This window comes from Aulonocara stuartgranti (assembly GCF_965226115.1).
Source record: "Aulonocara stuartgranti genome assembly, chromosome: 3".
NCBI classification, from domain to species: domain Eukaryota; kingdom Metazoa; phylum Chordata; class Actinopteri; order Cichliformes; family Cichlidae; genus Aulonocara; species Aulonocara stuartgranti.
The window spans coordinates 29,832,817-29,848,122 of NC_138941.1; the positions used below are offsets into that span (position 1 = coordinate 29,832,817).

The following is a 15,306-nucleotide window of genomic DNA, read 5'->3' on the forward strand; positions in this document are numbered from 1 at the left end:
CACCACCCACAGACTTTACACACTTTTTTTTTTTTAGTCAGGAGAAGGCAGTTGGTGAGAATTTGTGGCTGGTCGTGTCGCTCATTTGTCATTTTATTGCCCGCAATAAACGAGGGGAGATCAGAAGGAGGAGCGTGCTGGCAGGGGATCGCTGAGAAAACAAAAACGAATCCCTTTGAAGGTTCACTTCCGATCGATCAGATTGATTGGCATGGAAACAGCAGCGTGTTTTGTCTCACCTTTTCATGTCGGGGTAGTAAAAAAAAGTTAAAGCTCCACCTCGCTTCTAACACGCCGTGCCGACTGTGTGCTGCTGCTTCAAGCCCCGCCCCTTTCCTCCAGTGCTCTCAACAGGAGTGCGTGTGTATGTGTGAATGAACAAGCGCCGCCTATTTTACTATGACTTGATGACGAACATGGACGATTATTAAAGCGATACACACGCGTCAGGAAACAGACGTGACAGTGGAAAGAAGCTCAACAGCAGCGGTTGAGTCATTAAAACCTCAGTAAGAAGAGCAAATTATTAGAGCTTTTCACCCAATCCCACCCACAGCACTCTCCTTTTTCTCCATAAGTAACCCTGATACAGATGTAACTAGTTCACTATGATTTTTTTCCTTTGTACATGTGCCTGGCATTGGAAATGGGTCAGTAGGCTGGCTTGAAGTGATTACTCAGCTACTCCTGCCAGTTAACACTGTCTGTCAGATGGTGGGTGCTGCGCATCAACCATTTTTTGTCACCCGTTACACAAAACGAATATAATCAAGTTACAAGTTTTTCAGAGTGAAACTGTTGAGGTCAGTGATCGAATGTGGCAGCGAAACATCTGTGCGACACCACAACGTTGAAACCGTTCCAGTAAAGGGTGTAGTTTCTCTTTCAGAGAGCAACGCAGAACGAGAGAGGTGGAGTAAAACGTAAAAGAGGAGTCGAGAGAGGGCTTTGTGTGTGTTTTCAGAACAGCGTCTGCTCTGCCGATGATCAGTTTGTCAAACACACCCCGACAGTTCAGCCGATTAAATCTGGACTTGCTCCATGTGCTGGCTGGAATTTGCCCATCGTTTCATTTCAACGTTTAAAGGAAGGCATCCTGTTCACCTCAACTGACCCCACGCACACCCTCTATGTAATAAACATGATGACATCACATATAGCCGGGGGGGTGGTTGCACAGAGCTAATTTTCAGTGCATGAGCTGATCGCCTGTCCATGCAGCGTTTTAAAAGGTGCACGCTGATAAGGATTTACTGACTGAAGGAAGAAGGGCTTTAAGACTTTGCTGGGGGAGCAGCTGGAGGCAATATCTTAGTCAGGCAAGTGTGGAATTCCACTATGCCTTCAGAGACAGACTGCTGGGGATCAAGGTCTGCCAAAATTGGCAGCGGGGGCCCAAAAACAACAACCATATTGTCTTCTGTAGAGTCCAGCATATGGTAAAAGTTATTATGCATGTCTGTCGGGTATGAAAAAGGGGGGAAAATCAATTTGGTGAAAAGAGTCATATAAAACATGAGCTTTAAATGAGGCAAAATTACAATAATTGGCAGTAAAACAAGCAAAAAAAACTGGAATAGACACAACTGAACTTTCTAAATGCATATGCCAGCGGCACTTTATGGACGATAATTGGCTTTTTAGCTTTTGAAATACGGCATTCATTATCCCTGCTACTTCTTTCTCATTAGTTTCTACAAACCAGCAGGGCTCCGGTATGTCACCGGCCACACACAAACCATGGACATCGATTGTTTGCTGTACTGGACATTTATATTACGCTGTGATGTGATCTGAGGGCACTTGGGAAAAATAGATCCTCTGTGTAATACATTTCGCAATCTGAAGGAGTGAACTGAAATTTATTTAGTTATTTATTTTTTTACTTGAGCAGGCAGGGGTTCAGATGCACCACACTAATGTTAAACACTTTTACGTTAGCTTTTAGCATTTGCAAAGTTGAAAGCTTTTCTACAGGAGAAAGGGGGTGTTCCTGTTCTACTACTATTTTAAAGCCAGTGAGAGTGAGGAGAAAGTTTTCCCTCTGAGTTCACTCTCTGTTATCTCTGGCCCTTTGCCATCAGCGATGATGCCACAGTGGAAGGGCTGTGTTTGAACCTACAGTGTGTGTGTGTGTGTGACTCATAGCTAAAGTTAAACAGGCTCTCACAACTTGGAAAGAATTTTCTTCCTTCCTTTGGTACCTCGCCTCACCTCCTGTGACTGCATTTACCCACGCTGGGAGAATAGCTGATAAGTCAGCCGGTGAGTAGGGAGAGATTCATGAAGGGGGAAAAAACCCTACAAGATCAGCAGCTGTGGTATTTGGAGAATCTATAAACAGGCCTTGGATGTTCTCTGGTCTAAACGAACAAACGTCATAACAAAGCTGCTCTGCCTGTGTCACGGTTGTTCTGATAAAGTCAAAATGATCGTAATTACACCCACTGTAAAAACAACGGCGTGCTGACCATCTGCACACATGCTGTCATTATCTCTGATTAGCTGCAACTCTCTCTCTCGCACACACACACACATGTCGGGTATTCATGTCTTGCTGGGACATCTAATTGACATCATGCCACTTACTCTGAACATAACTCTGGCACTAAAACCACATTTTGAGTCTCAAAAATGCCTTCAAACTCGTGGGGACTGGGATTTTGGTCCGCATAAGGATATGACTACACATGCACACACACACACACACGTTGCTAAGTGTTATTCACACACACAGACTGCCAGTAAAACACAATGTGAGTCCAGTGAGGAAGAGGATGGGGATGGTGTGAGGTCAAGTCTGCCTTGTGTTTCAGGAAACATGTTGGTTAGTAAAGCCCTCTCATAAAACCCGTCTCTCTATGTCAGACTCGCCAGCTTACTTCAATAACTGTTGGTTAAGACGCGACTAGTTCCCCTGGTAACTGTTGCCAAGGAAGCTGTCTCTAGTCTTGTTTGGTGTATTTCTGAGCGTCTGTGTGTTTGAGTGTGTCAGCCCTGGATGTGGACTAGACGTACCTGGAGAATGGGGGAGGGGGATTTTTAGACTATTTTCACACGTGCAGCTGTGTTTGTCCAGAGCTTTTCTTACACTGGTTATAGAAAAGCCTCACTCAAGAGAAGCAGAAAGAAAAGTTGGGGGACTTCTGAGGTTGCTCATGTGCGAGAATCGAGCCGCCGTCGCTTCTAAGATTTCGGCTTTGTCCTTCAGAGGTGTTGAGTCATCCCTCTTTTTTTTGGTGTTTCTTGTTTTCTTTCCGATTCTCCGCTGACATGCACAGAAGTCTGTAGTTTCCTCTGAAACTCTAGAGTTTCTGTGAAAAAGAAGCCGAAAAGCACAAGTGACACAGACGCCCATTCTCCCATCACCTGTTTGTCACTCACTTTTACCAGAAGCCTGAGAGCGCGATCAGGCTTTTCACTTGAGCAGCAGATCAGAGTAAAGTCAGTTATGTCGCTTGTTTTTGTTGAAGTGGCTGGTGTGAGTCATGAGTTGGACACACGTGCCGTCGCACAGGATGACTGTGTGTCTGAGGTGTATTTTTAGGAACCTGCAGTGGCGAGCTGACCCTGCTTATTTCACATCTGCTCGTATTAGTCACATAAGAAAGTCATTTATTGCACACACTCTAAAACGCTCCGAGTTATCTTTTTAACAGGAAGCCTCATGGTTTTTAAAAAGAACCAAAACCCTTCCCCAAAGCTCGATTTTTCTCCCTCACACATTTGTACACACGCCCCCTCAGGGAGGCCCACTTCCTGTGGTTGTGACGACAGTTTCCTCTCCCCTTAGAGCTCTCTTCCTCTTCTCTTTAAACGTCACTTACACACAAGTGCAACTGGTCTCTTTTGTATGATTTGTGCACCACTGTAACTGTCGTAAGTTGTCAGTCACAGGATGTCACAGGAAAATAAAAGGACCTCTTGTTTTCTTCCTTCCTTTCTTTTCTTTTTTTTCCACCTACACACTCCGGTTGCAATTTGTGCTTCTTTTTTCACCAAGAGATAAAAACGTAGTCTAACTGTAATCATCTCTCATCTCCTGAATGAGGTCAAGACCACCAAAATTAATGGAAAAAGTAGCGTTGAGGAGCCGAACAACAAACTGACAGGCTGACCACTGACAGCCAGAACGAGATAATGATTCGTTCGTGGTTGCTGCTAACCTGATGATTGTCCCTGTTGTTTAATAAATGTTTACATTGGAAGCAACTTCAAGCCAACACAGTTTAAATATGAAGACTTTGCCTCCACAGATGCTCCTACTGCCTCTCTGTCACGGCCTCAATGTCGAGCAGATGTGTGGGAGTACGCACGGAAGAAAGCAACTGTGAGCTTTACCTGAATTGTTGCTCGGCACAGGCTTAAGTGAATGAGGCAGTGGGTTAAGGGTCAGCTCAGCACAGTGTTTTCTCAGTCCAGAGTTGTGTGTGTGTGTGTTGTTGTTGTGAACACTCCGCCACAAAGGTCAGCTCCTTCTGGTTTTCTGCAGAAACCGTTTGCTTTGCCGTGTCCTCAGCTGAACTGCACTGCCTTGTGCGCGCTGGCTGGCACATCATCTTCTAATTCTGTGTGTGTGTAAAGATGCAGACGTGATAAAGTTAGCCCACATCATCATCATCTTGGAACAGCATGCACTGACGTTAGTGCACGCACAAACAAATAAATACAGTACATGTAGACACAGGGAGCCTGGCAACGGGGCGGGGGAGGACGGATGCAGGGGCTACGTGTGTGTGTGAGAGAGAGAGAGAAATGCATGGTGTTTCCTCCAGAACACGATCTCTATCTGGGACTGATTATGTAATGGCCAAGTGGAGTAAAGCTGCGGGAGGAAGGAACAAGAAGAGAGAGAAGACCATGCATGGCCTTGCCGCCATGCTTGATGGGAGACTGACTGCTGCCAGAGCTCTTTTCTAACTCGTTTTCTTTCTATTATCTGCCACTTCTCCCAGTTTTATCTGGTCATTTCTTATCAGAATGGCTCTGCAGTGAATTTACTCAGACAGTAAACGGCTCCCCAGCTGCCTGCTTTTACCTCGTCAAGCCCTCGTCCTTGGTCATTGCTCATATTCCCGTTCCAGCAGCCTCGTGTGCTTTCCTCGGACAAACAAGTAAACAAGTAGACTCTAACAGATGGATATTTTCGCAGTGGACGTCGTTATTGGCGTCTTTTTCTCGTTTTTTCTCACGCGTTTGTCTGAGGCAGAGGCATAAAGGGATGACTGTGAATAAACGGCAGGCTGTGGCACAGAGACGGAGCTCGTGTAACGATTTAGTTTAAACTGTTCCCCTCAGCGCTCATCGGCGACGAAGCAGGCTTCCCTGTGCACAGCCACAAGCATGTGACGTTGGGCTGTGCCATGAAATTGCTTTGCTTGTCAGATCCCACAGAGAAACGTTTCATTAACTGTCTGACTTCCTGGGTGTAATGGTTGTCTGACGGCCGACGGCACAGAGTTGTTCTGTACCCGCTCGACCCCTGGGCTGCTGTTTCGGGGACATTAACTAACTTTCCTACGATAACCAGGGTGTTGACAGGAACACCTCTTTGATGGTCGGGGGGTGGGGGGCGGGGGGGGGGATTCCACTTCCACAAGATGTACTCTGGAGGGGATTTTTGATTGAACAATAAATGATGTCATGAGTGATAGTTTTATCAGCTGCGTATGACAGATGCAGATGTTCTCAAAGGGCTTTCACTTCTTTTACCGTAGATACCGCAGTAGTTTTTGTTTGCTGTGGTTAGAGCAAAATAAAATTGAAAGCAAGTAGCAATCACGCTAACACCTGCAGCGCTTGAAGGTTTAAATTTAAACTTCTCAAAGTGCTTCCTGTCTTTCTTTGAGTTCTTCGGCAGCAGAACGTTCCATTTGGGTGAAACGGTTACGGATTAATCAGTCTGAACATTTTCGTAGAATTTTCCTCATCGTTTCTCCTGAAGTTGCGGTTTACTAGTTTGATCATTCTCTCGGCCACGAAACCCCCTACCGAACATCTCATCGGCACATCCTGCTTATTTGTCTAAACATGCACTCACGTACTGATTACCCGAGCGTCACGCTTCTAAGGAAGCAGAAATGACATCACACGGTCAGAGAAATTCCCGCTGTTGTTACTTCTGCAGTGGTGCAGAAACGCCCCCGGTCACCTGACTGTAAGTGGTGTCCCGGAGGGGCGGGGTTTCAGGCCCAGCGGTTTGGGGTAAGCCGTCTTCCAGGCGAGCTGAGTCATCGGGGGTTCCCCAAAAAATAACCTGCGTAATGCTCGCGCTCACTCTCACTGCTTCTCCTCTCCTACACCATACTCTTACCCATAGGTGCTATAACCACATTTCATCGCTTTGGTATAATCTGATAGAACCCGAGCTGCTCTTGAACAAGTTTCTACCGCCTATGTGTACGATCTCATTACAGAGTACTGAGTTTCTAACACTATGCTGCTGAGTAGCAATGTGATAGCCAGGGTAGATGGCTGTTTGGTCACACACACACCCTCTATAAAAGTAGTAATTACAACCTGGCCACCGTGTCCCCATTTGCTCTCAAAAGAAGTCACAGATGATCTCTAGCTGTATTTTTGTTTGTCTTTCTTCTAATTTAAACCTTTCTACTTTCACCACAATGCAGTTTTACTACATTTTGCCAGTGCTATGTTTTCCATGTGATGGTTGACTGAGTTTATGGGCTTTTGCTGTTAGAGTTAGACGGGCCTCTTACTTGCCAGCACGAGTGAATGAGCAAGAGTTCTTCACTCCCATTTTATCACTCTGCCATGCATCACCTGAAGGGTGAGGATGATGCAGGTGGAGATGATGCACTGAAGCAAAAGAGAGAAGGGGTGGGGTAAAGAGCTTCTCAGTCGATGCTGAGAACCTTCACTCAGTCTCGTGCTTTGAGACCGAGACGCTAACTCAGAGTGTTGTTTACCCTGGTCGTGTTGTTGTTGTTGTTGTTGTTGTTTTTCTCCCTGACAAGCTGACATTTTTCCCTTCTCTGTGTTTCAGGATTGAGGAGACCCCGGAAGAAATGATTGGCAGCTGAAGCTGAGACTTAACACAACTGTGAATCAATAACTCGGTGCTACTCTAAAGGTGCGCACAGCGTGAGTGTTTGTATCACTTTTCCTTTAAAGCACGTGGAGTGCAGTCCTGACAGTTAACGCCGGCCTATCTTCACATAGCAGCAGCGTCTGGCAGATCGTGATCCCTCGCCCCTTGAGGGTGGTGTTCATGTGTCAGTGAACAGCAACCCTCCTCGTGAGCTAAAAGTGTACAGTGTTTGAAGTATCCTCTGCTGGGCTTTATATAGAGCCCGTGATCCAGTGTTAGTGGGAGGAAGAAAAGGAAGGGAAGATGAACTGGTGGGAGGAAGTACTGCGTACGGCCAGAGCTAATTCTGGAAAAACTAGTGGAACAGTGCTATGCTGAGCAAGGCAAATGAATCATAACCCTTGTGTGCATGTCTGTTGCTCTCCCACTGATCCACTGATGAATCATGCAGCACATTTCAGTCATGGCACTGCAGTTTATAAAACATCTCTGTACTTATGTTAGGCCCAAAATATCCACCTTAAATGTAATATTTACACATATGTCTTATATTACATTGATATTATATTGAATATAATGATGAAGATGAATCTGAGTATTGTTCTTGAAAGGTTAACCTTCTAATCTGGTGTTAAATGGATGACAGAATGGTGGTTTTTAACTACTTAACATGTTACAGGTAGATATTTAGTTAGCCTAGTTTCTAACGGTGGCCATGATCGTGCAGGTTTAAACCTCCCTCTCAGGTTTTGTCTCTGGTCTCTTTTGTTGTCAGTATTGAATCTCTGTTCTTTGAAACACACACTTCTTCTTTTCATCCCGACACCTTCGGTCTTTTGTGCCGTGTGTGTCCGGTGTTTCTGAAAGCAGGGAGGGGGAGAGAGAGTTATCTCTCAGCTTCTTTCATGTGTTTTCCCCTCAACCATCTCCTTTGTGTCGTTTGTGTGTTTGTGGGAAGGTGCGTGGGCGTTTTCATGGCACCATTCCCACTCTGCACTCCACCTCCCTCCCTCCATCCCTTCCCTCTTCTCCTTAATCTATCCTTCCCATCCTGTTCAGACCGTCTGTTGCCGCTGCCCCCCTCTTCCTCTTCATCACGCCTGCCGTAATGAGATTAAACCTTAGTGTATCCACTGGGCGCACGCACACTTTATGTATACACACACACACACACACACACACACACAACGCTGCAGTACACACACAATCATCCACTTAAAAGAGAGCACACTATTCTCTCTCTCATGCACTAAAACAGCACAGGCCTGCCATCACTGTGCAGCTTGCACACTTGGACCGCTTCCACTTGCGTGGCGTCCAACATCACACAGTTGGCGTGAGACCAAAGCCTCTCACTCTTAGTCTTTCCCTCTGTCTCTGGCTATCAGGAGGCTCATGGTAAGGATTACAGTAACCCCAGGTCTGTCCTCAGAGGTGAGCTCCCTGCTGAGCCATCTGGGCTTCAGAAATAATCAGATTCCACACTGACTAGTTTACTGCTGCCTCCTACAGGCTGAGTTATGCATAGCAGCCGTCATCAGACAAGTTATAAATGTAAGTTTCTTCAGGAAATGTTCTTGACAGAAGCAGAGGAGATGCTGGCAAGCTGTCCATCTCTCTCATTCGCTTACTTCCAAACACACACACCAGCTTGTCCACCAATAAAATAAAAGACCTGATGGGTTTTTCTGTTTTTAAAGTCTCTGACTCCCCTCTCATAATGATTCTCTTGGTCTTCTCTTTCTGCAGGCAGTTGGCTTTTAGGCTCCTGGTGCTGAAGATAGACCTCCACATATTCTCAGTGTTGGAGTGAGGCCCTCTCTGAGCTGCAGTGGAGGGCTTCACAGATACAGCTAGTCTGGTAAGTACTTTTGTTTATGCAGCAAGGAATTTGATGGATCTGTCAGAAATCTGCCACGAGAACTAAAAACTACGATGTTTTTTTTTTTAATGAAAATTAAAACATATTGACGGGACCAGTTATTTGTAAAATCTGCATCATAAAGCACGGCAGCTTCGTCCAAAGATGTTTTTCTGTTTTCTCTCTATGAGCGTATCTGTGTGTTAATTGTGTGACTGTACAACTAAACATGCAGGCTGGATGCATCACCCAATAGAGCAGTTTGGCGGGCGAGGCACACGGGATTCCTTCCCTCTGGACGAACTCAACCGGGGGCCATGGCCTCCCGTGGGCGGCCGCGCCTGGCAGCCACCTGCCAGGTATGTAGTCATGACAACACCATATTTTTTGCAAAACCTCTTTGGTTGCATTGATTCATCAGGTTAATCCTGCTGGTAGAGTTCAAGTTAAAGGCGATCAACAACTTTGTATCCCGTCTCTGCTCCTCATCAGGTGTTCACCTACGATGAACCAACACCAGCTACTTCCCCATCTACCTCCTGGACCTATGGGTGGATTAAACCATCACAGCAAATATTTCAGTAATGGGTAAGTAATGGAACAAAGACATGGGTGGCACAGCTACGTTTAAAATGCAATAGATTTAGAGAAAGCTACAAGAGGAGTTAAAATGTTGATGTCATTCAAATGTTTTTAATCCTTTGTGTGTTTTATACTCCAGGCCGATGCGAGGAAGCGAGAAGCTCGATCTCCCACAGCCAATGTTACCACCTCTGCAGAGGGAGCAGCAGAGACCTCCCCACCATCTTCATCCTCCACCTCATCACAGAGCGTGGGAAATTAGCCAGCTATATGATTCCCACCTTCCTCCTCGAGGACATCCGGTCATGCCCCTGCCCAATGACCTCTCGCTCCGTCTCCATAATGGAGGCTACGCGGGCAGCGGCGGACCTCCACCTAACCCCCATTTCCCCTCCAGGGGGCCAAACCAAATGCTGAAAGTGAGAACAGTGTTGCAGTGTTATTCTATGTCAGCCTTTTGCACTGAGCTTAAATAATTCTCTGCTGATGGACAATAAATCACTCTAAACACTTTCTTTTGTTGGTTTTCTGTCTATTTTAGTTTGGGGGTCCTCAGGAGCAGAATGTTCCCCGGGGTCCACCTTTGCTGGGAGATGACATGTGGGCTCAGGTGCACCAGGTAGGAACTCTCTAATTGGTTAGGATCATGTTTCATCATCGACAAAAACACCCAGCACTCCCTGTTCAGACCAATAAAACACCAATTCCACTCAAAGTCACTTTTGCCTCCCAGATTTTGCTGTGAATATTTTGATAAAGGGATTCTTTGGACTGACACTGCAATAGTCTTCATCTGCAGCAACTAAGATCTTTTTCTGTGCACAGCAGAGGCCATACCCAGGAAAGATGCAAGGAGGTCAGCTGAAGCGACCAGGCCCTCCACTGGGTGAACACTCTGTTATCCAACACACGCCTTCACCATCGCTGCATACGCCCTCACAGCCTGCAGCAGAGGAGTGTCCCAGCCCCAGCAAAAGGAAAAAGAGTTCAGATCAGGTATTGGACAGTCACAAATAATAAAATCAGTTCTTTTTTCCCCCTCCTCAGATCTTTGAGTAGTAAAATATTGTAATGTGCTTTCCCCTGTGCAGGTATCTCACCCTGGGCTGCAACGTTTCTCTGGTGCTGGCCAATCTTTGCCACAGCAGCAGTCGTCTGCTCAGCACCACCCTCCAAAGCCCGCCTTCTGGAACCCCATTCACAAGGACAGCAGTGTTCCCTGGCAGCCACAAACCTCAGAGCGCAAGAACCCACAATCACAGTTCCAGGTCTGAGCAGGAGCAAAATCTCTGCACTGTCTACTTGATCACTGACCACTGCTTTATTTAAAGCAGTGGTCAGGCCCTTTGTATATTATTCTCATTGTCCTGTTTTTCTTTTTCTTCTTCTCTTGTTTTGTGGCTCAACAGGAAAACAACAAACAAGGTATGGGCAGCTACAACCAGAAGTCCTCTCCTGCATCTTTGGCCCCTTCCAACCTCTCTCCTTTACCCAACTCCCCTCCAGGAAGCTACAACCAGGGATGTGCTCCTAAGCTTCAGAAAGACAAGTTACAACCTCAGGCTGTAAACCATCGGTCCCCTCACTCCTCCTACCCTAGTCCCGGCTCCAAACCGGAGAGAGCTCCACCATGCCAAGCTAAAGAGACTCGTGGTTCTCAGATGCAGAGAGGCCCTTTTATTGGGGGCCAAGGTGGCAGCCAAGCTACCTCTCACACAGCATCAACTCCAACCAGGGGAGACAGAGATCATCACCGACATGCCCAGTCGTCACCAGCAAACATTTCTGCGACTGGCAGCAACAACAGCAGCAGCAGTGTGCCTTACAGCCACTTCCAGCCTCATCCAGGGCTGGTCCACCAGGGTCCTCCTCCTCCACCGCCTCAAGCCAGCAGCACCTCAGTACCTCAGCAACAGCAAAGCGGTCCACATGAGGCCTGGAGATATCAGAGCACGCCCAGCAATCACTCCCTGGTGAGTTCAAGTTATATGCTGCAAGAATGAGTTCCTTTAATAAAGGGCAGCACAACGCAGGCACTTCAGCTGTTAACACAGTTGTTTTTTGATCACTATTATATTAAGTGACTGAAAAATTCTTTGTCTTCAGGAGTCGGGCAGCTACAGGCCTCCAGGGCTGCTACCTCAGTGCCAGCAGAGCCACAATCAGGTCGTGGATAGTCGGCATCCAGGTTCCTCCCGGCATCAACATCACGTCAGCCCTCCCCTGCCACCTACTCGAACACCTGTCATCACAACCAACCCTCCTATGTCCCAGACCCCCTACTCTGTCAGCCGCCATAGCAACAGCAGCGGCTCTAATAGAGTTGCTATGGCTGCTTCCTCTGCAGTGGCCACATCTCCCCCTGCTGGCTGCTCTGTGAACAATGACAGTACTAGTAACCGCTGGCAAGGAGGAAGGGAGCCAGCCCCACAAACCCCTACCAGTGCCGTCACTAACTCCAAATCTCACAGGGATGCTCTGCAGCAGCCAGGCAATCATCGAGGCCCAGCTCCCACCGCAAACCAGTCTCACCAACACGGAGCTACCAAGTCCCAGCATATGAAGGGGAAGATGGCGTACTATGCTCAGGCTCAACTGGAAAAACCTCCATTTTCCTCCTCATCTTCTCTGTTCTCCTCAGGGCAAAACAGGGCAGGGGACAGTGTGATTACAAGCACAGTTTCTAGTCCGCTTTCCAACTCTCCAACTTACTGCCCAGTTTCTCACTCCACCGTCAGCTCTGCGCCTCAACCATCCAGCCCAGCCCTCCCCTCCAAACAGATGTTCTCTCATCCGCGAACTCCAACCTCTGTCCCTCAGTCCATTGAAGAGGCTCTCGACAAACTCGATGCTGAGCTAGAGGGACACATGCAAGCTGAGGAGAGGAGGAAGCTAGAGAGAGAGGAGCAAGAAAGAAAAAGAAGAGAAGAAGAGAGAGAAAAGAGGGAATGGGAAATGAGACAAAAACAGGAAGAGGAGAGGAAGAGGCTAGAGCTGGAAAAGAAGGAAGAGGAGAGGAAAAGAGAGCTGGAGAAGCAGGAGGAGGAGAACAGGAGAAGAGAACAAGAGAGGCAGGAGAGAAAGAAAGAAGAGGAGAGACGGAGAATAGAAGTGGAGCGACTGGAGAAAGAGAGGAAGAAGAGAGAGTGGGAGAAGCAAGAAGAGGAGAGGAAAAGGAGAGAATGGGAGAAGGAAAGGAAGAGGAGAGAGTGGGAGAAGCAAGAAGAGGAAAGGAAAAGGAGAGAGTGGGAGAAGCAAGAAGAGGAAAGGAAAAGGAGAGAGTGGGAGAAGCAGCAGGAGGAGGAGAAAAGGAGGAGGGAAGCAGAAAGGCACGAGCAGGAGAGAAAGAAAAGACAGCTGGAATGGGAGGAGGAAGAAAAGAAAAAACAAAAAGAGCTAGTGAGGAAAGAGGAAGAGAAAAAAAGGATGGAGAGAAACAGAGACGACAAACTGTGCAGCGCAAAAGGAAAAGAGCAGGCTGCTATCGAAAATCTAGAAAGGCTACTCTGTGAAAACACCTCCACGGTGCCCCCACCTCCTCCCCTCTCTTCTGTCACTGCATCTCCTTCAGGTCCATCTCCACCCAGTGCTCAGGCTTCTCCTCCATACCCCTGGCTAAGCCGTGGTGGTGTGCTCCCCTGCCAATCAGGCCAGACACCCGCCGTTGCCGCTATTGCCGCTCATGTCGAAAGGCTGCGGCCTCCTCCTCTTACACCTCAGACAGACTATGCCAGAGAAAAGCAAAGGCAGAGGGAGATGTGGAGTACCAATGGCGGAATGACATTCAGTCCTTCTTCAACAAACAATACCTCAGGGATGAACCAGCCGGTGTACCCCAACAAGCCCCCGGCGATGCAAACTGCACCCAGCCAATCCAAAGACCCAGCCAGGGAGAGAGACAGCAGCCAACACTCTCTCCCCACGGTGGCACTAAGAGAGCCGCCGAAACTGTATCACGCCTTTTCTAGAGAAAACCTCCCACCTCTGTCCTCCACCTCCACCGGGGGAATCCTCAACAAGCAGCTGACCAGAGGTGGTTTGGAAATCGCTGACTCTGACAGCGCTCAGTTTGAGGAGGAGTCCTCTGAGTCCACGCTGCTTCCCGACGGTCTGGCTAACATTATGGCCATGCTGGACGAATCCATCAAAAAGGAAGAGGAGATGTATAACAGTGAAAAGAATGGGCCCACAGGTCTCATTGGCACCTTTTCTCCCAGTGCTGAGCCCAACAAGAACTATCTTTGCGCCCCAGACTTGGTTCCGGCGACCAAACATCAGCCCAGTCATGAAGACCGATCCAACGCCAGTCCTCCTGTGCTCAGCCGCCAAGGCTCTCTGGCATCACCTTGCAGCCGAACATCTTCTCTCAACGAGGACGACGAGGACTATCTTAAACCTTCTCCAAATAATCCTAAACAGCCCGTGCACATGCCAGTGGGAATAGGGAACACCAATTACCGTCACAGTGACTTGGCTAAACTTTATGGTCTCCCTGAACAGATTAAAAGTGACGCTGATGAGGATGAAGATGAAGAGGATTCCGAGGCCCCATCTTGTTCTCCGCCACCCCAAAGACCCCACCTTCATCAGACGGGTGTTAATAGCATGTTCAAGTCTCTAGCAACTGTCCTAGAGAGCCAGAAGTATGCCTACCGTGGCGGGCCTTTTGGGAGACCTCCTCCATCAGCTCTGGTTGGGGTCAAGTATTCCTCTTCGCTGTCACTGGGCCCGGATATCTGCTGCCAGCAGCAAAGCAGTTCTCCCACATCAGACTCAACAAACCCACCATTCAGTCCTGCTCTCCCACCCATGAAGTCCTCTCCTCGTTCTCTACTGGAAGATAAGAAGCTGAAATTAGAGGACTCGGATGTCTGGACAGATGAAGGGGACTCAGAGGAAAGCTTCACCTTTATTAAAAAGAAAAGCATTCCTACGATAAAGCCTATCAGGGTGATGAAGGAGGAGCAAGAGTTGACAACCATCTCTGAATCTTCTTTGGCAGAGTTGGGCAAGAGCTGTGAGGTCATGCTTAGCCGACAGTCACTCCATTACAAGAGCTCCTACAAAAAACATGACAGCCAAGGTCAAATGGGGAACAGACACAAACCCGAGAAAGTAAGGGAACACAGAGAGAAAGGCAGAAGCAGAGACAGACAGAGGGACAAAGAAAAGAAGAGAAAGCACGGTCATAGCAGCAGCAGAAAGCATGAAGATAGAAAAGAAAAGAAAAAGCATAGAGACAAGAAAGATTCTTCTTCATCCACCCATTCCAGTTCCAGCCACAAGCGGCACAAAGATGGCAAGAGCCATAAAGAGAAAGATCGCAGAATCCTAAGTGATCTCAATCTCCAGAGAAGGGAGGGCTCAGAGAAAACCTTTGGTCTCTATGAAACTGAAAAAAGGAAATGCAAGGAAGCATCCAGTACCAGCTCCACAAGCGAAGGCGAGCGTAGAGAATGGACGGGAGAAAGATCTTCTGAGCACAAAAAAGGCGAATCTGGGTCTTCGTTAGGTTCTACGGATTTAATGAAATTGAAGGCGTTGTCAGATGGACCACCAAAAGAGCTCAAGATTCGGCTGATCAAAGTGGAGAGCGGCGACAGGGAGACGTTCATTGCCTCAGAGGTGGAGGAAAAAAGGATTCCGCTGAAGGACATCAGCATCAAGAACACTGCAAGTGAGATTATCCGATCCTGCAAGTAAGTGCAAATTAAAAATTGATTTCATGTAATGTCTCACAAGTATTCAAATGAAGCTAAATTAACACGTAACCGTTTTGGAATGAACTGTTAGAGAAACGATTGGTGCCTTC

General features: G+C 47.5%; 1 protein-coding gene across 7 annotated transcripts in view; it reads left to right on the plus strand.

Annotated features, from left to right (window-relative positions):
- The window catches only part of kdm6ba (lysine (K)-specific demethylase 6B, a), a 50,547-nt gene that overhangs the window by 30,144 nt on the left and 5,097 nt on the right, over positions 1-15,306 (plus strand). For 2 of the 7 annotated variants that reach the window (XM_082526482.1, XM_082526485.1), the window contains 10 exons: positions 7,007-7,104; positions 8,801-8,912; positions 9,148-9,271; positions 9,405-9,500; positions 9,634-9,913; positions 10,036-10,113; positions 10,320-10,490; positions 10,586-10,762; positions 10,904-11,467; positions 11,601-15,193. In XM_082526482.1, coding sequence (XP_082382608.1) covers positions 9,153-9,271; positions 9,405-9,500; positions 9,634-9,913; positions 10,036-10,113; positions 10,320-10,490; positions 10,586-10,762; positions 10,904-11,467; positions 11,601-15,193 — 5,078 coding nt within the window. In that variant the 5' untranslated portion in view covers positions 7,007-7,104; positions 8,801-8,912; positions 9,148-9,152. The remainder of the gene's footprint in view (positions 1-7,006; positions 7,105-8,800; positions 8,913-9,147; positions 9,272-9,404; positions 9,501-9,633; positions 9,914-10,035; positions 10,114-10,319; positions 10,491-10,585; positions 10,763-10,903; positions 11,468-11,600; positions 15,194-15,306) is intronic. The other 5 variants (XM_082526481.1, XM_082526483.1, XM_082526487.1 and 2 more) reach the window with 4 other exon arrangements.